The sequence below is a fragment of the Phalacrocorax carbo genome, chromosome 6, assembly GCF_963921805.1.
Source record: "Phalacrocorax carbo chromosome 6, bPhaCar2.1, whole genome shotgun sequence".
Taxonomy (NCBI): Eukaryota; Metazoa; Chordata; class Aves; order Suliformes; family Phalacrocoracidae; genus Phalacrocorax; species Phalacrocorax carbo.
This window is the reverse complement of record NC_087518.1, coordinates 40999314-41027313: the sequence shown is the minus strand read 5'-3', so window position 1 is coordinate 41027313 and position 28000 is coordinate 40999314. Positions and strand designations below refer to the sequence as shown.

The window sequence follows — 28000 nt, the reverse complement described above, 5'->3', positions numbered from 1 at the left end:
TCTCAATAGCGTGTATATAATTTAATACAGAAATGACAAATATGCAATGTAAGACAGTAAATTACAAGTGGTTAATAAAGTTTGTAAATATCATTACAGAAATGCACATTTATGGCAAATTGCAACTTCAACCTCTGAACCACCGGCTACAGAAAAAGACATTTGTAGCCAGCTGAAGTCAGTATTATTTTCAATCCCTTAAAATTTCTGTTAATATGCAACGTTTGTATAAATATACTATTAAAGTTTATATATATATACACACACACACACATACAGACACACACACGCAGAGACAGACTTTTTAATTATGTGTATATATAAAAATCACTTGATGGAAAAGCCCTCCAATTATATCTGCATAACCACAATCTGGATATAATTTGGCATTTTTCCCCTTTAAAAATGAATTTAAAAGAGTAAAATTCTGACTCCCTGCACAAAAGTCCCAGTTGTATTTCAGTGACAGAACCATGCCCCCAGCTCAGCACAAAGCCAGGGCAGTACTAGCTTGCAGCCTTTGGTTCTTTTGACTTTTTTTTTTTTTAATACTAACACAGATTTTTAGTTAGAGAAGATAGTTCAGAGAAGCAGAATCAAAGCTGAAAATTCTGCTTTTTCAACTCCTCTTAAAAAGCAGGAAAATAGATCTGCAGATCTCCTATTCTTGAGACTTCAGCTTTTTACACTTAAAAAAAACCTCTCTCAACATAAGCCATCATAAGGCAGGATGCAGGCATGGCTCCCTGGAATTCACCAGCAGTTGCTACAATAATTTTTCAAGGTAACTTTTTCTAGATAATGCACTTCTAAATGTGTCTGTGAATAAACACACACTACCAACACAGGTACACGCCCCCCTCCCCGCATACATAATTTAAAAAATGTAAAACCAATGATGTTCATCAGGTTTCTACACCTTTGCCTCTGCTCTGTCAGCGAAGCTCAGGTGACTTTGGTCTTGTTTGTGTAACTTGAAAAGTGAAACGGGGACCCACTCCTGCAGAGGACAAGACCCCAGCTTGCCCTGCCCGTCCCACTGCAGGGGCACCAGTGCAGCACTCGCAGGCTCGACACCCAAGACCCCATTCCCTTGGACAAGAAAGAAGTTAATTCAGTTTGAATAAAGTGAAAATAAAGATAGGGAACAGAAGAAATGCTTTAGAAAGCTTAAGAAATAGTTTATACACTTGGTAGAAGAATGGCTGCTCTTACACAGTTAATAGCTGGTACCTTACAGAGTATTTGCCTATATGCCTGCCAGAGGCTGGCTTTACCCAAGAGGGCTTTGGAGGAGCTGCTGCTCTCCTATAACAAAATGCAGGTCTTCTTGTCCTTGAAAGGGTTCTCAGAAGCAGGTATGCCCATTAGCAATGGATCTTTCTTGGCATGTTCTTCACAGTAGAGCATTAGGTCTGCTGACGCTTTTGACACCTGCAGAAGATGGGGGGGGGTGGGGGGGGTGGGAAGAAACAAACCGCAAACCATAAAATGGTATTTCCCCATAACTGGTAACACGATCAAATGAGCTGAGAGCTGCCGACAGGTACAAAGTCCCTGCATGGGACAGGAGAGGTGCTTGGAGATCAATGCACTCTCTGGGGCCTGGTCTGTGAAGACACGCTGCCACGGGCTCGCTCTGGCTTTATCTGCAGGGAGGAGAAAAGGACGGACCTTCCTGGTCTTCGGGGTTAGTTTGTGACACCAGGCAAAAGCACCGCTCAGCTCCTACACGGCTTCTACAGAAGACTAAAAACAAACAGGAGAACATTCAAAGTAATACAGCAGGTTCGTAATGAGGAACTTCTCATCTATAAAGTCGGGGACAGTAAACAGAAGTGTCCTCAGATGACTAGTCATTTCGCGAACACTGTGCAGAGCCCCTGCTTGCACAGCCCTGCTCCTGACCCCCTTCGCCTGAGGAAGAGCACTGCTGCTCTGTGAATCTGGACATTTGTTCTGCTGCCCTTCAAAAGGGGCTGGGCAGCAATTCCAGCAGCCCCACAAAATGGGAAAGGCAATACTACTAGCGTAGCCAATATCATATCCCTACTAGCTGGAAAAAAAGTTTTGGTTTCTTTTCTGCCTTAAAGAAGCTAAAGGAAGGAACAAAATCACACAATTAACACAATATGCATGAACCTGGAAACCCATACCTGCCTTCTGTTTCACACATTTGATTTACACTTCATATTTTGCTTTGGTTCTCCTACAAGTCCACGCTGAGCTACCTGAAGGATACTGCTGGTAAGTGGCCACAAAAAGTAGATTTATTCAGATTTGTTGGGCTGAAATATAAATAGCATGTTCTGAGGCGGGGGGGGGGGTGGGGGTGGGTGGAAGAACTGTGGGCACACAGATGCACACACACTCCATAATCACCCTACAGTGGGAAGGGGGGAAAAAAACAGGAAAAAAAAGAGGAGCAGATAAGGATGTGCTCTCACCTTTATTCTTTCTATTGAGGCTTCTGTTCTTAACTGCTGGACAGTCCTTCGGGCCTGGGCTATGTTGTTGGTTGTGCTTGCCGTTTTGCCAGACATTTTCGCCGATGCTCTGTTTTGAAAGACAGCAAGTTATTTTTCCAAAAGGTGGCACAGCATGTTAAACTGCTTTTACACAGAGGCACCATGACATGCTGCAGAAAAGTGCCTTTTCTTTTAAATTATTTTGCACAACAGGACTGGTCAGCTGAGAAGCAGCTTGGCAAACAATGCTCTGCAACCAAAACACCCTCCAAAAAAAAAAAAGCATTGAGCTTTTGTGCATACTGTTGCTTCACTCTTCCCTATGTTAATAGGCGATACAAGTTTATTGACTCATGCTTTTCCCAAGCCAGAGGGCATCCATCACCGCAGTGCGCACCCACCCCTACGCCTGCCATTTGCACAGAGGCTGGGTGCAACATGGTTAGTCCCTGCACCAGTTGCTGCCTCACAGCAGGATGGATCCTCTTGCATGGGAAAGGCCCATCGCCCCACGTAGGGCTGGCTGGGAGGGAGGAGAGCTGCTGCCTGCCTGCCCGAGCACTGGGGATGAGTGTCTTCTCCGCTCCCTCTCACAGATGGAGGAGGATTTCATGGCCCCCTGCTGCAGCGAGGAGGATGGGCAGAAGCACAGACACAGCGGCCGTTCCAGCCTGGCCTTTCCACTTCCTTCAGCCCGCTCCAGCCAGGCTGTGTTGCAGGTCTGCAGCAGCCCCACAGCAGCTTTACACCACATCAGAGGAAAAGGAAAACAAGGCGCCAAAGATCAGAGGCGCACTCCTGGCTGCTGTCTGCTCCCATGTGGCCGTATGTGGGAGGTGGCAGAAAAAAACCCGAGCAGCTCTGGGACTTTCCTTCTCTGGGTAAGAACACAAAGCATCAGTCCCAACATGGGACTGGTGTTTGGATGGTATCCAGCAAGAAGGAAGGATGCTCTCTGCTGGGCTCACCTGGCTGGTCCGACAGCAATTCAAGCACAGCTTTTGCAGCTTGACCCCTCACTTGCAGCTACCTGCAGGATGCCCACAAGCAGCATGAAGGCAGCATGTGCCACCACCTTACAGGGGAGCCCAGCCTGTGCCAGCATGCCACACACTTTCCTGCGAGTTGGGCCAAGGAAGACAACATGATCCCAACCCCACCAGAGCAAGGAGTGAACCAGGATCATATGCATACAAACATATCCAGACAAGGAAGACAGCTTGCGTGCTAGCTCTGACTCAAGATCAAGTCCAAGAGGACAGGCAGCACCAGTTAACAGTTAAGGGTCAGTTTTCCTGGTGCTGGCACTGCTGTCCCCGAGCAGCTTTGCTGCAGGCACTCTGCAACAGACCCAAATGACGTTCCTTCATCATGTCTACAAAGTATGCTTAGCCGCATGCTGTAAATCAGCGCTCCACCGGCATTTACACCACTCAAGATTTGGAGGTCTTAACCTCCTGGTGGTCCCAGAAAACCTCAGCTTCTTTAGCTGTATGTAACTCGTGGCATGCTCCAGCCTGCCCTGGCTTACTGGACCACTGTCCCTTTGTCCATGTCACACTGAAGGCCACCTTGCCCTATCTCTCTGCAGCACCCCTCCTGCTGTGCGCCTCCAGCATCCCTGGCCATTTCTCATTCCATGTAGCAATGAAACTGCTGCTGCTGGAAGGAAACTACCCATGCGTGTTGCAGCAGGAGCAGGGAAGGGCTAAGGACTGAGCAGCATCACATTCAAAAGAATATCCCTACAGGCATCGCAGCAGCAAAGAGCTTATTGCTAAATTATTTGGGTATACCGGAGTTCAAAGAGTAGCTGGTTTAGGACAGCCCTCGCCTGTAAAACTGTCACTTCTGTGCCAATCCTTGCACACAATCTCTAGCAGAACTGTGCACAAACACTGCTGTTTGTTTTCCACAGATCCATGAGAGTAACTGGCCCTGTGGTGCTGTGCTTCAACCTGCGATTACATTACAGGGACTTGAGTCCACTGTAGCTACATGTGACCTTTCCAAGCACTGCATACAGCATTTCCTTGTAGCCTTCAGGTTTCTCACACTTCGGCCTGGGAAGCAGCTCTGTTTTTCCAGCCAACACATGTGCCTGCCCAGCTAGCTGAGAACAGTGTCCTTTTACACCAAGTCCCTGTTTTTGGCACATGGCATCATTTCTAGGCTGCTCAGCAGGACCCCAATTTTCAAAATTTTTCTCTCCCTCTGCAGAAACCAGCCCTGGGTTTGAAGTTCACCCCCAGTGTGTGTCAGGCCAATACAGCCCACAGCAGTGGACAGCACCCACAGTAGATGTGGGATGCTGAGAAAATGCTGCCATATAGCCCCCAGCTCTCCTCCAACAGTAGCACAGGCACTCATGGGTTGCTTTCTGCTGGCCAGAAACCGTGCACAGCCAGCAGCAAGCACCCCCTACACCACATCCTCAGCATTTTCTGTTAGGAGCAATCCACTAACCCTTGCTCCCATGGCACCGAGGGTGCTCAGCTTCCTCTGCAGCCCTGCACTCTACCAGTGAGAAGTACAGTACTGCAAGTGGTATGCTATCTGGTATTTCATGCTTTACAGCTCACAGCTGACTTCTGCTTCTCTTCTAACACCCCAGCAGTGAATCGCAAATGAAACAACCTGCTGTTTTTCCCAGCTACGTCTGCACCAGTAGCAGCGAAGCCCAGCAAGAGCAGTATCAGGCTGCACGTGGCAAGCAGCATTGCAGAGCAGATCAAACGCTGGCAGCGCTCAGCAGCCGAGCTGCAATAAGAGCAGCGTGGGGATGCTGCCATAGCTGGGGAACAGGCAGCAGCAGAGCACAGGAGGGCCTTCCTCGCAATGGCTTTGGGCAGAGTAACTGCTAAGCAGCAGGTAATGCATCCTGCTCACGCACAGGTAAGAGGGACATTCATAATTGACATTAGGTATCGCTAAAAGCTTACTTCCTGAAACACACGTTAAGAACATACTCATGAATCTCTCCGATCTGCATGGATCGGAGTGGCCGTGTAACAGCCCCCTATTTAGCTCACTGGCCTTCTTTCCCAGCAACTCTCTGCATTCAGGAGCAGGAGATCCAGAACTAGTTTAAATGCTGCATATACTACTCCAAATGACTGATTTCAGGGCAAATCACAGAAGGTCTTTTGTAATTTTAGAACTTTAAACATGTGCCAGTTCAGAGATCACAGCTCCAAGAAAGTGCCCTGTGGCAGGCGAGGCACTGGCCACTTCAGGGACATGCTGCATCTGAAGCATCTATCCTCCACACCTCTAAATATTTCCACCTAGGGTTTCTGTATGCAGCTACCACAAGTAAAGCTGCAGCAAAGTCAAGGAAATCTGAGCAGAGCAGACGCCTGTGACATGGAGGCTGGGAAGCTGGGCTGGCAGCACACACTGCCGGCTGACTCATCCCGGCTGTGCAGGAGGACAGCTTGTAAACTCTGGTTGCTTCACCTCACAACAGCTGGGTCAGTAATCCAAGCCTCTGTCTGTGGCAGTCATCCACTGCCCCAGTTCCCCAGAAGTCCCTCGTTGCCCTAAAATGTCCCCAAAGTTTCCTTCTGTGCTCCATAAAGGTCACCTATGGACCAGGTTGCACATGATTCACTGTCTACCACCCATGGAAGGTAATTCATGCAAAACTAAAAAAGCCAACAGGATTTTTCCTCTGCGAAGCAGCGTTCCTGCTATGGCACTGTCTCAACTGAAGACACAGGCACCGAACACACAAGCACTCATCGCCCTCTGGCTCCAGAGTACTGTGTTCAGAGCAGCACGAAGGAAACGAGCCAGAACCGTCTGCACGAAAGCAGCTCATCCTCCAGCCCTGCAAGCCTCTTCCAGCCCTCACTTAATCCATGCACGATGAGGCAGGAGGGGGCAAAGCCAAATCATGAGTCAGCACAGGGCAGCTGAGACACAGCCATGACCATGCAGGGCTGGGCAGCGCCAGGAGTACCAGGCATGAGCGAGCCCATGGACCCCACTCCCAGGAATGGGTGTTGGTTTTGCTGGAGCAGGGCTGCCATCTCCCAGCACTGCTGGCTACTTACTGGGCATGGCTGCAGGTGCAGAGTTTTGGGAGTGGTGCTTGCTCTATGGAGGTGTGAAGTCTTTGTGTGCTTTGGCTATGAGGAGAGTTAGGGACGCACGGGTGTCTGAAACACCCTCTGTATCAACATCATGACCCAAACTCTCAGTTACTAACCCAGATCTACCATATTACAGTCAAGTTACTGCCAGTCACGGAGCTGTAGCATTCCACAGCAAGTACACACTGTATGTGTCCTGTATTACTAATATTTGTAGCACTCAAATATTAAAATGCATTTTAATGGCACATTTAGTGATTCACTGTGCAAATTACTCAAGAGAAGAAGGAGTGCTGACTGAAACAGCATAAACACATTTGTCTGGAAATAATCGTTAATCTGTTCGTAAATGTTTAATAGTCAGACGTTTTGCTTTGTTGCTGGGAAAGGGCAAGCTACTTGGAGTATGTTTCTCATTGTAAGTGATGATGGGAGCTGTACATTGCATGCTTGTCATATTATTTGTAAAATACAAAGTGAAAACTCTCTGGAATTTAAGGCAAAGGCTGTGGTGTATTAACCACCTCTGACATAAGCCCTGAAGTGCCATGACACAGACAAGACCTTTTGCAGTTCAAGTCAATGATGGCCAACTCGAGCCAGGGGGGCTTACACCACGCCAGGCAATGCAGGAACACATTGTGGGCTTCACCACAAACACAAAAGCAGATTTTTATAAAACCAGAAGTATTACCTCACATCCCGAGGAGCAGGCCGTGTTTTAGCTGATATGAACTGGAAGGGTCAGGACCACATCCAGGCCTTGGTGCCACAAAGCGGGGGACATGATCACCATGGGGGAACACCCTCCAGCACTGCTGCAGGTCCCGGCAGCCCAGGGAGCACAGGCTGCTTTACAGCATGTCTGCACGTGGATCCTGACCTCTACCAGCCGCTCACCGGATGCTGCGAGAAGGACCAAGCTGGAGCTCCCATGACTCTTGACAGCAGCACCTGAGCTGGGACATACGTAAGCTCTGCTGGTAAACCTGCCCCATGATTTTGCGATGCTGGCACCAGATAACTAGAGCCAGGAGGCGTGCACATCTTGGCACACCAGGATCACCCAAGGAGCTGCAGCCTCAGATCCAGTGGATAATGCAAGCAGGCTGGGCTCCATAGCACCATCTACTCATTTCAAACAGCATTTAGAAACGTAATAGGAGTCTTCTGTTACTAGACTTGGGGTGTTTAACCTGATAATTTGAGGAATTTAATTATTGCAAAGCTAATTGTTAAGCTAGAGTTCCTAGAAAGGAAGTTTAAAAGGACACAGATTTTTGCGGTTTTGTTCAACACTTCCTGCCTTTGCTGGTGTGCCATGAGAAGTAGGCAGGGAACAGCTGCTCTGCTGCCACAGCCCCCTTCCAACACATACATACAAAAGAAAAAAAAAACTCACACCTGGACCCTTTTCTGCTCAAAGCCATTAATACATTTGAGCCCAAATTTTAGGACTCCTTCCCACTGAAAGGAATTGATTGCATGGGGAACTACCAAGACCAGGGGCTTTGCTGGATCTGGGTTTCCTTACCTAATCCTAGCACTCACTTCAACTGCAGAGTCAACTGGGACTTCTGTTCAACATGTAAGCGAGGCTTAACTAATTTGTAAATAGTAATGGTATCATCCTTGCAGGCAGTGTCTCCCCCTATCCCCCCCAGCACAGCCCCCAGGACTGCTCACTGCTGTCACTCCCACCCTGGCACCCAACGTGGGGTTGCAGACCATGCTCCCAGGTAGACAACGCTATGCCTAGGTGCCTGAAGCAAGGCACAGCTCACTGAGAACGTCAGCAACCCTTCCCAGGCCCAAGGAGAGGTGCTGATGCCATGTCTGGAGAATGTTCTTGCAATGGGATTTTAATTCCTATAAGAAGTCCTCCTGCACCATCAGCACCTTAGGAAAATGACCCTGCTCCTGACGGAGACCAAGTCCAGAGATACCAGGTGGGAGTTGCGCAAATATAAAACAGCATCTTGACTACAAGGAATTGAAATGGTAGCAGAGGAATTTAAAAGGATTTTATCATGTTTAGGTAGTACTCTTAAGAAAAGATAATAGATATGAGAATACTGGCTCCTTGGGAAATTTACTCTGCAAAGAATACAGTGAGGAATCATAAGACCCTACCTTTTGGGAGTTTCAGTTTTAATGAGAACAAAACCACAGGATCAGAACACTGCATTCACCCTGCTCTCCCTGCCTCCTCATCACCAGCATCACAGGGCATCTGGCTGGAACCTCTGCAGGACCCTGGGGCTGAGGTGGCCAACTGACTTGTGAAACAGGCACAGGCGCACTGAACCCAACAGCCTCGCTGCAGCACAGGTATTGCCCAGAAGGACCCGCAGAAGGTGGACACAGCTGCAAAAGCTTCCCCATACCCAAAAGGCTCATACATTCCTGAAAAAAGGGACTTCCAATACACACTATTAGAGCTGATAAATGCAGCTGCTGAATTTGATAATGAACTCTGCTGGTTTGTTACAAACTGTCTACAAGTCCTTTAAAATAATATAATAAAAGAATAACAAGGAGCTGTTTCACATGGGTACAAAAGAAGCACGGATCCATTACAAACTGAGCCCAAACTCCAACTCCGCACCCTGCAGTTTTCACTTACTATATTGAAAAACTACAGTGTGAAAAAAAATACAACGCAATTTATTTTTGTAAAGTAATGTATGCACGTCCAAGAAGATAGTTCAACCTGTGCTGATCCTGCTAATTTTACCACTTTTTTTTTTAAGACATAAGGTTAAAAACAACTACTGCAAAATTACAAGATAAACTGTTCTCTCATTTTGCTGGGGCAAGCCTGGGCTGACTTTGTTCAGCCTTCCCTTCCCCACCCCCAAGCCACAGCCCCAAAACCCCTTTTGCCACTGGAGAAGTTTGAGTTTCTCTGGAGTCCCTTCCCATCCTACATGAATGACCTCATTAGGAAAGTTTCAGTGCTTATTTTCCCAGCTGGTTAGCTTTGTTAATAAATTAGATGGTTAAAAAAACCCCAAACCATAACATTTGAAAATTAAATTGCTGTGTTTCCTCATCTTCAAACAAACATAAGCAGCATTACTTTAATAGGCCTCCTAAGATTACTAAATCTTTTGTACAGAGAGATTTACAAACAACTAGGTCATCATCCAATAATACTGTTTTCCCTCCGAGTTCCTGGCAACCTACCCTACTAACTAAGCTGCTGCAGCTATCTCAAGTCACCGGATTTCTTGTAGGGTACACTTGATTTCAGACAACAGCAACAAACTGCATAAAACTTCAGATTGTATCAGGGTGTACACAGTTCTGCAGGACTTGGGATTTTGTGCCCTCAGAGCCTGGGTCAGGGCTAAGTCACTCTCTAAAGAAAAGACCACTCAGTCAGGGAGAGCATTGCTCCATTTCTGGGAAACAAGCCTTCATGCTCAATGTGCAGCCCTCAACCAAAAGCAAACACACGCCAAGAGCCAAACTCATCCCATCACTTTTCTCAGAGGGATCTCTTGTGTCCCCCAGCACTCACAGTCACAACTATTCATTCTCTATAACAGACCAAAACCAGAGTTCCAACAAGTTTTTCAGTTCACCACCTCAGACAAAGCATGGCTGGTGTGATCTCGCGCTGCTCCAAGCAGGAGGTGAGCCAGGGGTGCACTGCACCCGCTGCTGTAGGAACACACAGCGAGTACATCATCAGCCCCCCACAAGCGATAATGCTGAATGAGGGCTTGCCAGACCTGAGGCTGACAATGACAGAGATTCCCTAGCCCCAGAGCAGCTGCGGGCATGGCTGCAACTCTCTCTTGTCTGACTCACAGCCTAAAAAGAGACAAAATAATCAGTCCCACCAACAGCCTTCTCTGGCCATCGTGCCCGAGGCAAAGCCTTTCTGCAGAAAGTGCTCTGAAAACATGAAGAGCTATGTTTGAAGACAGGGCATATTTTTTCCAGTTGCTGGTTGGTCTAATAAAACAAGCAAGCATTTGTGCCCATGCTTCATGTTGGCTAGCAAGGGGCTCACAGTTTTGCCTGCCTTCTCCAGCTACACCACCCTGCAACCCTGCCCTTCGGTCCCCCCAGCTGCAATGCCACTGCCACAGCACTGTGTTTCTTGAGTGAGCCGGGATGATCTTTATTTTCAATCCCAAGCTCATTGTGCAGCTTTGACTTTCCCCTTCTTGCTACAAGGAAACTGTAGGAGTAGAAAGGTGCAGCCAAATGGGCAACTGGAAGAAAAGTTTCCATTGCAGCAGCTGCTAACCCTGCCAGGAGCCCTCGGCTGCCTGCAGAGAGGACCAACATCCAGCACACAAAACACCATGGCACACACTACCCTGCGCTCGTTGTGACCTCCTGCCCTTTTTCACTGTTCATCCCTACCCCTGCTCTGTTTGAGAGCTGTCAGAAGTGAGAAGAGTGATTATGGGAAAGGTGCTAGCAACAACGGGAGGGAGCAAGGCTCCCTGCCCTCTCCAGGTACTGCAGGCTTGCAGAGGCACATGCTGGTCTAGGGCTCCATAATTAACAGCAGAGTCAACAAATGCATGGAGCAAATATGCTAGTGGGAAGGCTTAGATCATCCTCTGGGGAAAATATTTTTTGCACAGAAAACCGAGGACGTAGGTTTGTCTAAAAGAGGAGGATGCTCACCAGCCAGTTTGCCAGGCAAAGGTTAACCACTAAAAGCAAAACACAGGAAACTTCCAGCACCCCTCATGCAGGCCGTACACCTGCATTTTTTTCTTTCTTATAAATAACACCACACACAAACAGGTGGAGCTTCCCCTCTTCCCTAGAAAACCCCTATTTTTTAAGGCTTTGTGCTATTTCTTTCTGCAAGCTTTAGGTAACAAGGTTACAGTGCAGCAGGCCCTCAGAACAGCTGCCTCAGCAGGTATGCAGCTGGGCATCCAACCGGAGCTCTGACCAGGATAATTACACACCAACGTATCTTTTTACACTCTTTTAGGTCCAAGACTTAGGACAAACCAACTGCTGAGGGACATGTAATTAAACAGCCAGTGCTAAAGTACACACGGGAATCCCCCAGCAGCTCTGCCTTGCTAACAGTTCCCTCTTTGCTCCAGTTATGTATAGTCAGCTTAAGGCTGCAGCTCGGACCCCAGCTAGCAGCAGAATAAAGGTTCAAAAGGGTACCTTGTTACTATTTCATTTGAAATAAAATAGCTTTTAAGTTGAATTATCTACAGTTTTGAGTTAATGGAGCAGATTGAACAAAAAACCAAGACCAAACACTATGGCATCTAAAATTGTACAAGATGCACACAGCTTTAATGCACCATCAGGTTTTCCAGGGCAACAGCCCACAGCTGGGGGTTGGGGTGAATCTAAAGTTACAGCTAATCTCCAAATGCAAGTTTCTAAGGCATCTACTTTTTCAAACCACAGAAGCCATGCTGTGGGCGATAAGGGCTTGGCGAGGTAGAGATGCTCTTTGCCCTTGGCGCAGGGAGGCAGCAGCAGGGCAGGCTTCAAATTCAGCAAGGAAGCAGCAGGTAAAGAAGGGCATGAGCAGTTCCAAAAACAGAGTGGGATGCCAGCCTTCCCAGTGACCCCCCGACCTGCCACAGAACGCTGCCAGGGGTGCCAGCAGAGAGGATCCCTCCTGGCCAAGGGCATTGCACAGCACCCATCGCAAAGGGCCCTGCAGCAGCACCAGCCTTCGCTTGGGTGCCCTGCAGGCCCAGGTGGCTGCCCCCACTGCACCCCTGTAGGTCAGAGGAACAGGCACCCCAGGGAGCTGCCACTTCAGCTCTAAGTGCAGGAGCAGCATGGGTGACAGGAGCTCTTCCCGCTTGGAAATGTTTGGATACTGCTGCCTGCTTGAGCCAGCTGAAAAAAAAAAAAGAAAAAAGAAACAAACACCACCATGGAAATTATTTTGCTTTTCTTAAAAACACAGTAATAGGGGAAAAAAGAAACAAACAAGCAGCCTGGCAAGTCAAAGCCAGAAATCCCCAAGTGTTTCTTTTGCTTTTCTGACACAGAAACAAACCCCTTTATACATCTCATGGAGATCCAAACCATGGGTTTGACTATGGGCTCAGGCCCACAGTGGTGTGGCTGCGAGCCGAGGGCTGTCCATGGCCGGGTAACCAGCCACGAGCATTTTATCAACCAGAGAGGTGCAGACTTGCACCTGGGCTTGGGACCACACAGACACACAGCACCGAGGGGTCACCTACAGCAGGGGAGCAGCAGACCAACACGGGGATGGCAGGAGGCAAGCCCCCTCTGCCTACACAGGTGCCTGGCCCCTCACTTCCCAAACCGTGCAGGCTGTGGGGAAAGCTGAGCTCCTGCACACTGACTGAACCCAGGGTGGCAAACGATTCCTTACCCTGAGGCCGGAGCTTTGCTAGGGCATCTGTGAAGACAGACCCATCGCACTGCTACGTGTGGCGGGATGCAGTGTGGCTGGTGGTAGGGTGGAGATGCTCAAGGGCTGGGCAGCATCCAGCCTGCGTTCCTCACCTCTGCCCTGAGCTGGGGACCAACGCTAACACAGGGCACAGCTGCTGCCCGCTCCTCAGCAAGGAGCCACTACCAGGGTAAACACATGCATCCCTAGGAGCTGCTCAGCAGGGCTGGTTCGCATTTGGGCAGTGTTTCTGCTCCAAAATACAACCATAACATGGTACCACAGGAGCCCATGTTTACAGTTCCAGTGATTCCACAACAAACGCTGCAGGTTTACAAGTGAAAGTGTCCCCAGACCTGCAACCTCCCCAGTCTTTGTTGAAACAGTTTTAAGCTCAATCCATTCTGCATGTCGCCACCAACAAAGACTCTGCCTGCCAAATTACACCAATGGCTCCCCACTACTTCACAGCGTTGTCTGCAAAAACATTTTGCAGCGTCCTTACTTACCAACACTGTCCTCCCTGGCACCCTTTAACCCCCGCTGCCTTCAGCAGGGACTTTGCAAACAATTTGCTAATAGCACAGCAGCAAACCTCAAATCCAGCTGTCTCCTCTTACCTACTTACGCTCTCCAGAGCTAGCAGAATAAAAAGCCAGGAACTTACTCCTACCTCTGAAGCCAGCAATTTTACTTCTGAAAATACAGAGAATAGACTTGATGGGCAGAAAGGCAGCATTTTTATGGTTGCTCTTCTACGCTTCAGGTTTTGCTTTTGCTCTATAAAGCCCCTTGCTCCTCCTGAGGCTGAGCCATGCCATTACCCAGGGCGCAGCTGGGACAGCACAGCAAGCTGCCACCCAGGCATCATTGCCACCACCGGGCAGGGGTGCTCGCTCCTTGGTAGGGCAGCACTTTGGAGGCCCTCTGCCCCCATGCAAAGACCCTGTCCCACTCCTGATGTTGAGCAGCACCGCCTCTTGTGCCTCGGCGCTTATCCGGTGTGGCTGCAGCTGGACCTTCAAAGAGCACCATGCAGCCTGGCAGCTGTCTGCTTCAGGGGAACAGGTGCTGCGGGAAGGCAAGACCCCCCCCTTCACCCCCAGCCTGGTTAAGCAGGACACCATGCACAGGCTGGGGAGGCTGAAAGGAGCAGGAAGGCAGTGAGAGGAAGAGGGGCTGCAAGCAGCACAGAGAGGCACCAGCAGCTATGGTCAAGGTCAGTCCTTGAGGGGAGTGGGGAGGAGAAGCCACAGTGGCCCCTGGAGGGGGTAGTTTAAGGAGGCGGTGATGCCAGAGCCCCTCTGTGGCACCTGGGATGACTGTGGCTATGTGCACCACTTACTACGTGCACCAGGCGCAGCAGCAGGGCGTGGGGTGTTTCAGTGTAAGGTTTCCATGGGTCCTCTGGGTGCTGCGAGTGCTTCTGCACGTGCTGCTTTCCCAGGCGCTTGTGTGGGAGCATGAAGGCTGGCAGCTGGTTGGGACTTGAATGCTGGTTGTTGGTTTTCCTACAGGGCAGACATGGCTGCTCAGGAGCAGGTTTGTTATGACTTGCAGAACCTAAAAACTCTCGGAGCCCGAGCCAAGAGGCCTGATGCTGGCATTAAAGGCCATAGCTGGGTGCAGAAATAAACAATTCTATTCTGAGGGTGCATCATAGCATAACCAGGTATGTCAGCATACAGAAACATGGTTGCGCACAAGCGTCAAGAAGTCTTTGTCATTGTGATACTTCACAGTCTTGAATTTTTTAATGTTTAGGTCCCTGAGGGAAGAATCAGCTGGAGAAATCTTGAAATGCCTGGCACTACCTTCAGCCAAACCACTTGCCTCTTTGCACTGAAGCAGGCCTGGAAGGGTCCAGCGTTTGCTGTGGAGCATTCGGAGTCCCAGCAAGCACCGACGCATGCCTCCCCCAGATCCTGCGTGCCCTGGCACGCAGAGGCGCCTTTCCACAACCTCCCAGCAAAGGGGATGCCAGCTCCCACGGACAGCTGGGAGACTGCTCTCCTCCTCCCTGTGCCGAGGTCAAGCATCCCATGGTAGGGCTCTGGCTGCTCCTGTGTCTTCCCACATGGGGCAGTGGGGGATCCCCAGGCCCCTTCCCCAACACCACCTTCTCTTGACTGCACAGCAGGACTGGGCACAGGCTTTTTGTGGCTCCCCAGTCCCTGCGAGGTAACCCGCAGGGCAGGTGAAGGCAGCACAGGGTCCCTGATGGCAGCAGCAGGTAGGAGAAAGGCACATCTAGGGAATGCCTCAGTCCACATCAACCCAAACTGCCCTCGGGGTGCTTCTCACCCAACATCGACCATGCAGAGTCAAGGGGCCTGAAGGAGGTGCCTCAGGTTGGCAGGACAGGCAGCAGGCCCAAGATTTTATAAAGCACTTGTGAAGCCAGGATGCATATCAAATGTGGGAAAGGAGTGGAAGGGTCCATGTGGAGGAAGCACAGGGTGACCAGACCTGATCAGTCACACCTGCCAAACACAGCCCAGTGCACACTGATTACTGCATGCATATATCCACAGCACCTCTCCGGGAGCACTCTATCACATCCACACCTTCAAAGTAAATACTACAAAAGTTATCCACACTGATCTTCCAGAAACAAGGACCCACTGTCCCAGGTGTAACCCTAATTAGAGAGCACTGGAACGAGGAGGGCATGTTTGACACTCCTGCTCCAACCGGTTGCTCTGCTTGGGAGGGAAACAGTACCTCCAGCAAAACAGCCTCTTCCCAGCTCACCCACCTCTCGCGCCTGCGTAGGGTGATCCCATCATTGCAAAGCTGCACCTCAGCCAGCACCTTGCTCTGGTTATGCAGCCAACCTAGTTTTTCCAGCAGTGGGTACAGCCAAAGGGAAAGCCTGCGGCAGCTGGCAGGGCTCCTTCCGCCCTGGCCCCAGTGCAGGGCCGTGCTGACACCCAGTGGAAACCACAGCGAGATGCCTGGCAGACAGAAACACCAGGGCTGCAATCTTTTCCTTCTGCTATGCTACTAAACGGAATGGAAAATAAAACCTGGTTATCAGGAAAACATTGGAGCCCTGTCCTCAGCAAGAAAACAGAATTGAGTAGTAAAATGAAATACAGATTAGAGATGCTTTCTGGTCATTTCTCTCTTTATGATACTTATACCACACCTGATGAAAGGAGAGATGAGGTTGTGCAACATGCCAGAGCTTACCAGGTGGAGAAGGACCCAGAGGTGCTCATGCACTTTGCAGTACTGAACGCAGTACCCATGATGCAAAATTCCTAGGGAAAACAGCGACTGTGATTGCCCACAACCTCCCCGCTGGCTCTGGGGTACTCTGGGGGGCTGTGAGCAGCACCCCATTTCCCTTGCCCTCCGTTTGCACAGCCCCAGCCAAGCCCTGGATAGTTTTCAGCACTGAGGCTGTGGCTGCCAGCTGTGGTGCCTGCACTAGTGCCATCACTGGGGACCAGCAGCCAGGGGAAGGTTTCTACTCCTGCCTCCGCAGGTACTGTGAACCAAAATGTTAGTAGCAGCAGCAGCAACGGCAATAGCTAGCTGGTTCCTGGCAGGTGAGGACAACTTGATTTTTAAATAGGTATCAGGCAAGATTTACAATCACGACACAAATACTTTATATACACTAGAAAGTTTGGTTTTGGTAAAAGAAAACAAGATCCTCCCCAAACAGTAACAACTCCTTTGCATATTCAAGGATCACACTATTACCATGCACACAGAAAACGGAAACATCTGCAAGCTGCATTACAGCTGCATGTGCACAGTGTTTTTCATGAAGGATGTGGATGCTTTGGGATGCACACCTTGCAGAGCAACACAGCTGAACGGATTGGGGAAACTCAGGTGCCCCAGAAGACCCAACTTCTGTTTTGCTGGGCACAGAAGCTTCTGTTTTGCACAAAGTCATTTGTCTTTTATATAATCTGTAAAAGTACAGCTCTTGCATGCAACATAAGCTTGAAGCAAATACAAAGACAGGGTTTTACACATCAGAGGTATAAAAGCGAGGTATAAGCAGGGGACCAGCACACCTCAGCTCTGTTCAGTCTGCTTGCCTCTTGTTTGGATTACAATATATATTAGCAGATTTCAAAACCACTTTTACAGCAGAAAAGGTACAGTACAACAAACTCTACTTCCATCTCTATCTCTTGGAGAAAGTGCAGTAATTAGGGCTAGTTTAGTGATGGGAAGTCTGGGCATGCAGATGCACCTGCTTTCCCAACAGGTGAGTGGCCCATCAGGGCACATGGAGGCTAAAAGCTCCTGAAAGCACCAATTTGTGACATTTGCTCCTTTAGAGAATTTACGCTTGAGAACATTTACAGATTTTACAGTTGAGATCTTTTTTAAATTATAAATACTGCCAGTGTCTTAAGTCTTTCTAAAATTTATAAAAATCCCAAATAATGCGAAATAAAAGAACACTCCCAGGATCGTCAATTAGATTTTGCAAACATTCTGGGTATTTAATTAAAGATGTGTTCCTTCATAACCTCCATTTCACAAGTTACCCCAGCACCATCCTGCTCATCAAAACTCGGCTACAGCCACATTTGATTTTCAAAAGTCAGCCTCCATACCCGCCAAACCCAATTTACTTGTCGGGAAACAAGAAGTGGAAAAACCTGCTTTTATTTTCCTCTGCATTTTTTCTGACTTAATTTTTTATATCTCTAGTACAAATGAAAACCATGAAAATTGACTTGTAGATCAAGGTCACTTTTAAAAACATCTGAGCAGTATTATTTTAAAGACACTGGCCTGAAGTCATTAGTAAAGACAACCTATGCTCCCTAACGAACTGCAGTGCAGTTTCCCCACAGAAGGTACCTCTTTCTCCCCACAGGGTCCTACCCAGCTAACTCATACCAGGAAAGACATACAGAAACTACAAAGAGACATTTGCAAAGAGATTTTTAGTTGTTTCAAAGTGAAACAACTTACATCGTGTAAAGCAGGAGCGGTCCGTGGTTAAAGCACCAGCCTGAGAGTCACAAGATCCAGCTTGGCCTCAGGTTACGTGACCTTCAGCAAATTCTTTAGTCTGCAAGAGAGATAAAGCCGAGGACGCTGGTGGGAGATGCTCTGTGAAGAGCTCTGTGGTTCTGAGCTCAAAGCCACTAACAGGGTGCAAAGTATTTCACAAGCTTCTTGGTTATACGAATTTATCAAAGTAACTATTGCCAGGAAAGGGCAAATACAGGAAGGGGAATTTGCATTCTGAAGTGATCAAACAATATACACGTAACACAGCAAATACAGAAATCATGAAGACTTCCACGTCACCCCTTGCTAACTGGTGTAGTAAACAAGGAAAAGCCTAATTTCCATGGGAGAAGCAGTCCATTCAAGACAGCGTTTCTGCCCCCCAATATTCAGTGGGAAGTCAGTCAGGTAGCTGAAAGGGAGGTGAACAAGTGTCAGCAGCCACTGCTGCTAATGCCATAGAGAGGAGGCAGCCGCCAGCACTGCACGGAGTGGCAAGCACAGAGCCTGCCCAGCTGCTGCGCCTGCCACAGAGCTGGTGCCGTCCTTGTGGCCTCTCCTCCATACAGCTGCCGAGTATTTTGTATCTGTTCTATTCCAGATTGAAGTTGAATCACTGGGGTTTGACACTTGTAACGCTGCTTTGTATTTTGCATGAAAGAAAGGAACAAGCGTGTACTGGAAACTCACCTACATAGGCAGTCTTGCTACCCGTCCAGCCTGCTTTGATGTTATCGGTGTAGCGATCCTGAAACAGAGTAAAATAAAAATTTGAAGTACTTGATAGTGCAAGAAAGACAAAGCTAAGAGGAGTTAGCACTTGTGGTTTAATTCTAGTCACAAAGACTACAGTATTTTGAGATTGGCCTCACTGAAAAATCTACCTCAAACTTTTCCTACAACCAGCTCCCATTTCCCTTCCCAAGGATAGGGCCATGGGCAGCCAATTCCCTCTGGCCACCTCCCAAACATGAGCAAAGTCAAGTTTTCGCAGCCTTTTTCTTTTCACTTCCACTATGGCTCCTCCTGAGGCCCATGCTACTGAGGAACAGGTCACACCTAGACCTATGGTAGACGAGATTTAGAGGCAGCTGTTAGAAAAGCTATTGGCTTTAAAACAAGCTAAACTACTCAGGGTAAAACCCTGAGGAGGTTTACATTAAGTACCAGTGTAGGTGGCATTGGGTACTTGTATTACCTTGCCCCCTGTAGACTTCTCTGAGATATAAGCCACCATTGATATAGCCTAGCAGTTGTGCTTAAAACTACACGAGAAACAAATCTGAGCACCCATGTTTCCTACAGATGCCTTAACACACCCAGACAAAAATCCTGGAATCTGATCAACCCTAAAAACTACAAGTTCCTGCGCCAGATACTGTTCACTGTTACAAGACTGTCAGATCTGGAGCATGCTGTATTTAACACCCTTCTTCAATTTTCACTGTACGAAATGCTAATTTTAAACTAATACTATACAACAATGACAATTTAATGAGGGCAGTGATTTTCTAAGAGATTTGATTGTGAATGATAGTGGAATTGGGCACCTGATATGCACAACTCAGCACTGCTAAGAACGGCAACCTGCAACTGGCAAATACAAGGGTTTATTTGTTTAAAAACATCTATCAATAATACAAGCACAAACCAAGTTGGCTGCCCTGATATGGGCAAAAGTGGTGATAAAAAAAACATAAGGTGATACTCCTTTGGTGACAGCTAGATGGGGGACTTCATTTATAAAGTTGTCCTTTTTATTCACATTGCTTTGCTGCTGCATGAAGCCTAAGGGTGTGCACATTCAGTGCAATACACACAGAGGTGTGCAAATACATATGTCAAGTTCTAAACCCAGCAACTAATAATCTAACATTGACTGGTAATAGCTATGCCAACCTTTTCTGTAATTTATAATGCATGTTTATATACCTCTGTATTCCTCTAGGGACACCCACTGCCAAACGGTGCAAACACAGATTACACGCACCGGGCATTTACTAAACTGGCAAAGCAGCTGGGGCAGAGATAACTCATTAACCGGGTCACTGCAGGATCCAGAATCACCACTGACACTTTTTGGAAGAAAATCAACTGTCATTTGCTAAATGGCCGGCAGAGATCTGGCGCAGAGCCCTGGCGCCACTCAGTAACCGGCCAAATAATGCAATTAGCTACGAGATTTACAAGCCCCAGTATGCATGAAACACAGAGCCAATTCCCAGCACACTAAACCCAGAGTGGTGCACAGGGGCAAAGTGATGGCAATGATCACCAGCAGGGAGAGGGTAGGAGCAGGTGCTGTTGCCTTCTGGCTGGCACACGGCAGCAGAGTGACCACGAAAGGCTTTGGCAGAGGGGCTGGGCTGCAGCACGCAGCCCCCAGCCTTCCCCAGGCAGCAACGTTGGGGTCGGAAGAGCCAGAGCAATTCAGTTTCCCCATTCCCAGGGAACAAGGAGGGTGGGGGAAGCACTGAAAGTTCACAAGGGATAGTCCTTAACAAGGCAGAGAGGTGCCGACTACCATGGACTGGCAGCATCCCCTTTTTAAATAAAAAAAAAAAAAAAAAAATCACACACCACTTCCTGTGTTGGAAACAGAGTAAAAATTTTAATAGCTGCTGCTGTTAAAAATCGTTGCATGGAGCAGGGAAATAAAATGCATTCAAAAAGAGACTGCCTTGCCACAGCCAGTCCTTGTTGCCCCAGTGCCAAGCTTGTGCTTTTCACATACAGCAGGGAAACAAAAATAAATGCAACGCAAAATCCCCCTTTACATACATGACAGCTGTGCTGCGCAAAATACAAGTTTTAACAGAAAAGCTTCTGCTCTGCTTATCTGTGCAAGTTCTCACTCTGGTCACCCACCCTGAAAATTGTTAAGGAAAAGAAAGAAAATTTTTAATCTGTTGACTTCTGCTTCCTGATGGAGATCAAAACACATAGACAAAATCTTTAAATGCATCTAAAAAAAACCATGGCTCATAGGGGCTGCTTTCCACCCTAGAGCCATAAAGACTTGATATTCCTGTCTAATCGAAGCTCCTATCAAATTAGTCATAAAAACCCACAAACCCAACATTACTAGCATAGTTTGAAGCCAGCGTAATGCACCCCCTCTGAAACCCTCCTTAAGACGTGCTGCATAGCTGGAGTGTAAGTGAGCAGAGGTCAGGCCATCCTTGGGAAGGAATAAATCAGGGAAGGGCACGTGGGAGAGAGACAAGGAAATACTGCTGCCAAACGGGTCCCAGACCCTCCAGCCAAGGGCAGCAGCCCAAGCCCGCATCCTCCTGCGCCATGGGCCCCGGCAGCCAGCTCCAGCTGGAGCATCCCTGCTTTGCAGGATGAATGCCTTGCAAGTTTTACAGTAACATAAACCAGATTCAGCTGGGAAGAAGATGGTCCGTTTCCCAAAACTGTCAGCGATGCTTTCTGCTTATCCCAGCTCCAAGCTTAGACCAAAAATCGTTACTTTTTTTTTGTTTCAATCTAAAAACACAGCTGAAAATGTATTTTTGGATCTGCTCAGACTTATTCACAACAAAGACTGACAAAGCAGAGTATCTTACTTCTAACAGCACAAACTTTTACATTTTTAGGGCAGTGACCCCAGTGGTTTAACACACACTCAAGATGGCTGCAAAAACAAACAACAGGAGAACATAACACCTTTCATACCATGACTTCCAAGGGTAAGATGATGCAGGAAAACAAGAGTTTGCCTGAAAGAATATGATTTTTCATTAACAAAAATAAAAAGCCTGTTCCACTTAATTTCTCATTTCCGAGACTTTCTGTTGACTTGCTTAACTTCTGCCACAGCACAGACAGACCCTTTTCCTGGCAAATGAAGTCGGAGATGCTTTCGGAATTATTTTGATTCAGAAACAAAAGCCTCCTGGGCTTCTGCAGAACTGCTAGATGACTGCAAATTCATATTGCATGCTGGTTTATGTTCTCCTCAAATACTTCCTACAACAGCGTAGCTTTCCAGAGGGGATAACTTCTTGCCAGCTGTGCAGGTGGTGATTAATAACAACTGAAGAGCAGGATCAAAAAGGGAGAGGAATATGAGCAATGGAAGATTTTGAAAACACATGGCAAGCTGCACCATAATACAGCACAGGATCCTTGATAAGAACTTTGTTTTACTAATGCAAACTATAATGAACTGTCCTGGGACAGAATTTCTTGCACTTCACTGTAATATGGCAGCACACAAAAAAACAGTGTAAATGCCTTTGGTATCTGCTTGATTTTGTTTTTAAAAACAGAAAGGAAATGTTCTCCTGGAAATACTCTGGCTAGTCATTAAGATGATTAATGATGTGGAAAAGAACCTTTTTTTCTTTTATTAACTCAAAAGGTATACACAGATATATCCTGTATCTTAGAACTCTGGACTGCAGCAGTTGCCCAGAAAATTTAAGCCCAAAGACCTAACAACAGAGGACAGAAATCTAAACACATCTAATCAGGGACAGACAGCTCAGGAAAGGCCTCTCTGGAGACAGACTTCCTATGTCACAATCAATTTTAAATTAAAACTTAAATTTATAAACAATTAAAATGCCTGTTTCTGCCGAATAAACCCTATTATCTCCTCCCCACGGCCACCTTTACACCCTTCCATCACCACTGAGCCCCTGCTCACAGAGCTTCCCAACCCTTCCCATGGCCGTGGCGGTTCTCGCCCTGCAAGCCAGACCCACAGCACCAGCTTTCACAGCCACGATGGTTTTCCCTGGTTCTCAGCCCATATTTTCCCTTTCTAATGACATCCACTGGTCCCTCATGAGAACATCCTGTACTGCACATTAGCTTACACCTTACACAAAGGAGGCTGCACAGGCAACGACAGTGGCGCTGGGTCCCACAGCATCACCTTATCATGACGGAAACTGGGAGGGAGGTTTTTTTGCTCTCCTCAGCTTAAAGCACCAGAAAACTTTTTCTCTTCCCCATGGGTAATCCTACACCCCTGCTACGAATAACACAGCCACCACTCCCATGTGTGTTTTGTGTCAGCTTTTGAATTGCCTAGTTCTTGCCCCAGCAAGGGAAAGAAGTTATTCTGAATATGAGCACCTAGCTGGGGGAGCTTTCGCACAAAGATAATTACCATTGCACAAAGACAACTATCATTCAGAGAGCAAGATCAGGCAAAATCTCCTGTGTGCTCCAGCAGTCTCTGCACAAGGAGAGGTTACGAATGGCAAAGGGATGATTCAACAGGGCACCCCTAGTATCGGCCTGTGCAGCTGCCATTGCAGCCCCAGCTGGGGAACTCGGCTGCCCGACTTCCCACCAGATCAGCTTTGCCACCTGCAAACACTTGGGAGAGCAGGTGTCAGAGGACTGTTACCTGCACAGCGAGTGAGGGCTCTGAGCAGATGCCGTGGGTCTGGGCAGAGGCACAGCAGAAGGAAGCAGTAAGGCTTGGGTCATGTGTACATCCAAAACCAAAACGTGCCAAGAAGTAACCTGTCCCAATACAGCAGGTTTGTAAAGACACTGGAGAAGGGATGGGAAGAAAAACGGTGTAGACAAATGGAAGGGCAGATCTGGTTCCTGCTTCAATTTGACCTCACTGTTTAAACAAGCAGACAACCCCAAACTGATGCATGAGTCCCAGGCGAGCCCGTGGGAGCCAACATGGGGTACCACTCCTTGTGTGGGGGCTGAGGACCCGCAGCATCCTGCAGTCGTTAACTGCTGCAATAAAAATAATCCTTGCAACACATTTTTTTCCCCCTCTGTAACTCCATCACATGCCAAGATACTGATATGGATACAGGAAGTTGAATATAAACACATTGCCTGTTTTACCAAATATTCAAAGGAACACAACTAAAAATACAGTCAGTGGTGTCCCTGAACATCTCAAAGCCACGAACCGCCCACATCCACACTGGCAGGCTACGCTGCCTCAGGGGCCCCAGGAACCAAGGAGCTTGCAGATGTGAGGTACACCATACCCCAAGTCTCTGTTTTAAGGACATTCTCCTCCCCATGGATGCCCAGCTGGAAGGTAGCCAAGCTGCTCCGCAGAAATGAGCGCTATGTCATGGCACACAGGAATACTGGATCCCTCTGAGCTGCGTGTCTGGGGGAGACAGACGTAACCCCACCATGCTCCACCTCCCCCAGGTACCCCCGTGGCTCTCCCCACCTTCCCGCTTCTACCTACCTCTGAAAAACCTCACAGAGAATCCTACCGTAACTCAGTCACTGTGAGGACTTTTGTCACTACCTCTGCTCTTTCTGCTACTTCTCATTAATCCTCGCAAAATACAGTGAAAATGTTTTGCTCACATCACTCATATTTTCTCTTCTCCCTCCCTTCTACATTTCTCTATAGGTTATTGCTGAGAGCAGAAAATAAGTGATTTCAGAAAAGACCACAGTGTTGAATGCAGGATGAACATTCAGGTTCAGAAAAATGAGGTCTAGTTGTGCAATACTGCAAAATTCAGAAAATAGCTGCACGATTCCATCAGTGATTAATGTGGAGCAAATCCCGAGAGTCATCGGACATCTGCAGCTTCAGTTTCCCAAGAAATGGCAAGTCTACAACTACTTACAAGATCTGGTGAACTTGCTTTCCACCTTCATTAAAGCTAACGAAAGCTTCACTACCAATTCCTACCTCTGCACAACAAGGGCATTTCTGTGCTAGAAGATAAGACCCACAAGCCCTACCCACTCCTATAGTCTTTGGAAGCATGGATAAATTTGCAGCAGTACAGTCCTCCCAGGAATACTCCACCATAGCTTGGCCAAGGGTGCGGTGGTGTTTCCCATGCTAACTATACACTACTTGGAAAGCACTTCTCTCCGTCCCCATGAAGCTGGCTCTTGTGGTAATCTCTGCTCTGGCACATGGGACAAAGTGAAAGGGCTGAGGGTAAGGATTTATGGGACTGTACCACGAACTTCTGCAGTAATTTGAATTTCCTTTTGCAACAGAGTCTAATCAAAGGACGATGCATTGGGGTTTGGGAAGCTGTAGCTGGGAAGGAAGCACGCTCCCACCCCGCAGAGCTGTCATGTTTAGCATCTTCCACAACAGATGCAACATTTCAGCACACTTGAAGGGACTGTGGAGCCATCACCATGCTACTTGTCTGCATCCCAGACCTCGCAGCGCTGCAGAGAACTTTGCGTGATTTTGGCTGAAATACACTGAATCTTTTGAGGAACAGAGCCTGAGAAATTAAGAACTTTCAGAATTCATAAAACAAGCTATTGTATCACCACAGAGACATATCTGAAAAAAAAAAAAGTATCTGAAACCTACAGCACAACTCAATATTTGCATTAAAGTATAATGCCAGTGAGAAGCGAGAGATGCTGGTTCTGACCAGTGGTGCCTGCTGTCTGGGAGCCCTCAGAAACCTCTCCAAATAGCAGGAGAGCTTAATCTTTAAATGAAGGTGGTCCCATCAGCTGGGTGATTACGCAAGTGAGCTTGACCACAGCACTAGACCCCACCCATTGTTCTCTTCCAGAGCTTATTTGCCACTTTAGTGCTTGATTAAAGATATCCTAAATGACTGCAATATGTTCAACAGGAAGATGAAATACGGGGCTGAGAAGTCATTAACTACATACTAATCCCTCAATCTCATTTAGTGCTACTAGAGCAGCATAAAATGCTATTGCTGTCTAGTACTCGCTATTTACTCACAGAATTTTATTTCTAAACCAATTTACAACCAAGATAAATGTAAACAAGTAACTTGTCACTGATTCTATTAGCTCTAAGTCAATGGAGATGCCGGCTAATAGCCTGACAAATTACTGTGAATTCAATTTGATATGCCATCCTAATCAAATTGTTTCCTGATCGTCAAAACTAATGAGGCCCAGGTTCCTTCCTACATATTCTGCCTGGTTTCCTGAGCCCTCCTCTGCCTTGCAGTAACCCTGGCGTCTGCCCTCATCGTGCTTGCTGCAACAAATCCCCCCCAGCGCAAAGCCATGTGTTGACCTGCGCTGCTGCTCCTGCTGCCTTTCCTCCAGCGGTGACAAGACCCCAGCGAGGGGGGAAGGAGATGGATGGGCTGCGATGGGTATCGGCCCAGCATGGGTCCTCCTTCCCAACAGCAGCAGGCTAAGAACACAATATATACGCCAGATAACCTTTTCCCACCAAAAAAAAAAAAAGTAAAGAATTTAAGCTTAGACTAGAGTATTGCAATTTAAAAGTTAATAAACTTATTGCTGCACCTGGGTGTGTAATCTCAGTATCAACACGAAACCTCCTTGAATAATGACGCTTACCACTAATTAAACTCCTTCCCACACTAGTCCCACAACTCCTCGCACATGGGAAACTTCCTCCGCCAAGCCCGACCCGGCGGGCCCGGACAGCCCACCGCCCGCCGCGCGGCAGCCGTAGAAGAGGCGAAGTTTAAGTGATTCACCCGGAGGCTGGGGCTGCCCCCCTGCAGCCCCCCGCTCCCAGCCCGGGGCATCCATCGCCTCCCCGCAGCAGGCCTGGGCGGAGGGAGGCGGGGGCGCCGCGTGCTGCTGCACAGACCCTGCCTCGAACAGAAAGGCCTATTTTATTATTATTTGTATAGAATGAAGCAGATTTCGTCCCTTTCAGGAGGCGCGTGCAACTTGTTGAACCGCATCAAGGCGGCTCCGGGCTGACTCTCGCCGGGACTGCTCCTCAGGAGAGCTGCTGGGGGAAGGAGCCGGGGAAGGAAAAAAAAAACCAACCAAACAAAAACCCCACAAAACGCCTAAACCAACCTAAAAACTTCCCGAGAACCGCGCGGGCCCAGCCCGCCCCGCCGGGCCCAGCGCCGCCCGCGGCCCGCCCGGGGGGCCCGGCCGCCCACGGGGCTGTGCCGGCCGCCTCCCGCCGCCCCTCCGAGCCCGTGCAGCCCTTCCCCGCCGGCGGAGACCCCAGCCCGGAGCCCCTTGCCCAGCCCGGCACTCACCGCCCGCCGCTCCCGTCCTCCGCCCGCAGCTCGTCTCCACGGGCGACCGAAGCGGGCGGCCTCGCCCCGCCCCCCGCCCGCGCTCGCCCCGCCCCCCGCCCGCGCTCGCCCCGCCCCCCGCCCGCGCTCGCCCCGCCCCCCGCCCGCGCTCGCCCCGCCCCGCCCCGGGGTGGGGCGGCGGCGGGCGGGGCCAGGCGGGACCGCGCCTCTGCGGCCCCTCTTTCGCAGCTCACGGGATACCCCCTTCCACGTTAGAAACTGATTTTCTTTCCTCTATTTTTTAAGGTATAATGGCATTTTTTTGGCTGGTGTGACATCATGATGACATAAGCATAAGTACGTTGCATCAGGGAATAACAGGCAGCAGTCCGGCGGCAGCATGTTGGGTGCGTCCTGGGGAGCTGTAGCATCTTCCCCAACAAGGCTTGGGGACTGGTGCAGCAAGCATGAACACTTTTAAGAAAGATACGATTGATATTTTAATTTTTTAATTTTTTTATTCCCAAGCCCAAGCCTGCGCAGCCCCGGGGAGCAGAACATAGGGGATGGGGAGTCCTTACAAAAGGCTGTGCCCATTCCCAAACCCCATCATCCACCAAACCCCATAGAGACATGCAGGCAACTGATGCACAAAGTGCCTCTTTCAGATCTGTGGGAGATCGTGCAACCAAATCCAGTCTCTCCTGCTCCAAAGGCTGGTTTCAGACCCGCTGATGCTGTTTCCAGAGAGATTGCGACAGGATCAGTGAGTGCCCAGGGACTGGAGCAGACCTGGCCCACAGGGTGCGGTGGCCGAGCATCCTGCACGCTGGACTGGCCGGAGCATCCCTGTGCCCCTGCACCCGGACACAAGCTGGGCGTCCCAAGGGGTTTGCAGGAGCGTGGGTGCAGTGTTAGCCCCCAGGGGGAGCAGGCCTGGCACCTGCAGAGACTTGTCTGCTGCCCAAACGGGCCCGACGTGCCTCTGCTTGTGGGGCTGGGTTCTTTGATGCTGCGAATTCAGAGGCAGAGGAGGGTGTTAATTAACACTTAAATAGAGGTTGGTGCCTGGGAGCCCGAAGGAGCTCTCGTTAGATCAGATTAAGTTTGGTCTTGGCC

At 48.7% G+C, this 28000-nt stretch overlaps 1 protein-coding gene across 1 annotated transcript; it reads right to left on the bottom strand.

The window, feature by feature from the left end:
• Positions 1-2: 2 nt before the first annotated feature.
• On the bottom strand, positions 3-26991 carry GNG12 (G protein subunit gamma 12). Its single transcript, XM_064454855.1, has 5 exons — positions 26903-26991; positions 18636-18693; positions 17904-18003; positions 2448-2556; positions 3-1434 (listed from the first exon to the last, which is right to left on the bottom strand). The coding sequence occupies exons 4-5, from the start codon at positions 2541-2543 to the stop codon at positions 1309-1311; spliced, it is 222 nt and encodes a 73-aa protein (XP_064310925.1). The 5' UTR covers positions 2544-2556; positions 17904-18003; positions 18636-18693; positions 26903-26991; the 3' UTR covers positions 3-1308.
• Positions 26992-28000: the final 1009 nt, after the last annotated feature.

What these genes read in the sequence shown, in the direction of transcription:
- GNG12 (XM_064454855.1), bottom strand. Translation starts at nt 2,543, where the DNA reads ATGTCTGGCAAAACGGCAAGCACAACCAACAACATAGCCCAGGCCCGA. An exon ending in CCTCAATAGAAAGAATAAAG is followed by an intron (nt 1,435 to 2,447) that starts GTGAGAGCACAT and finishes CATCTTCTGCAG; the next exon opens with GTGTCAAAAGCGTCAGCAGA.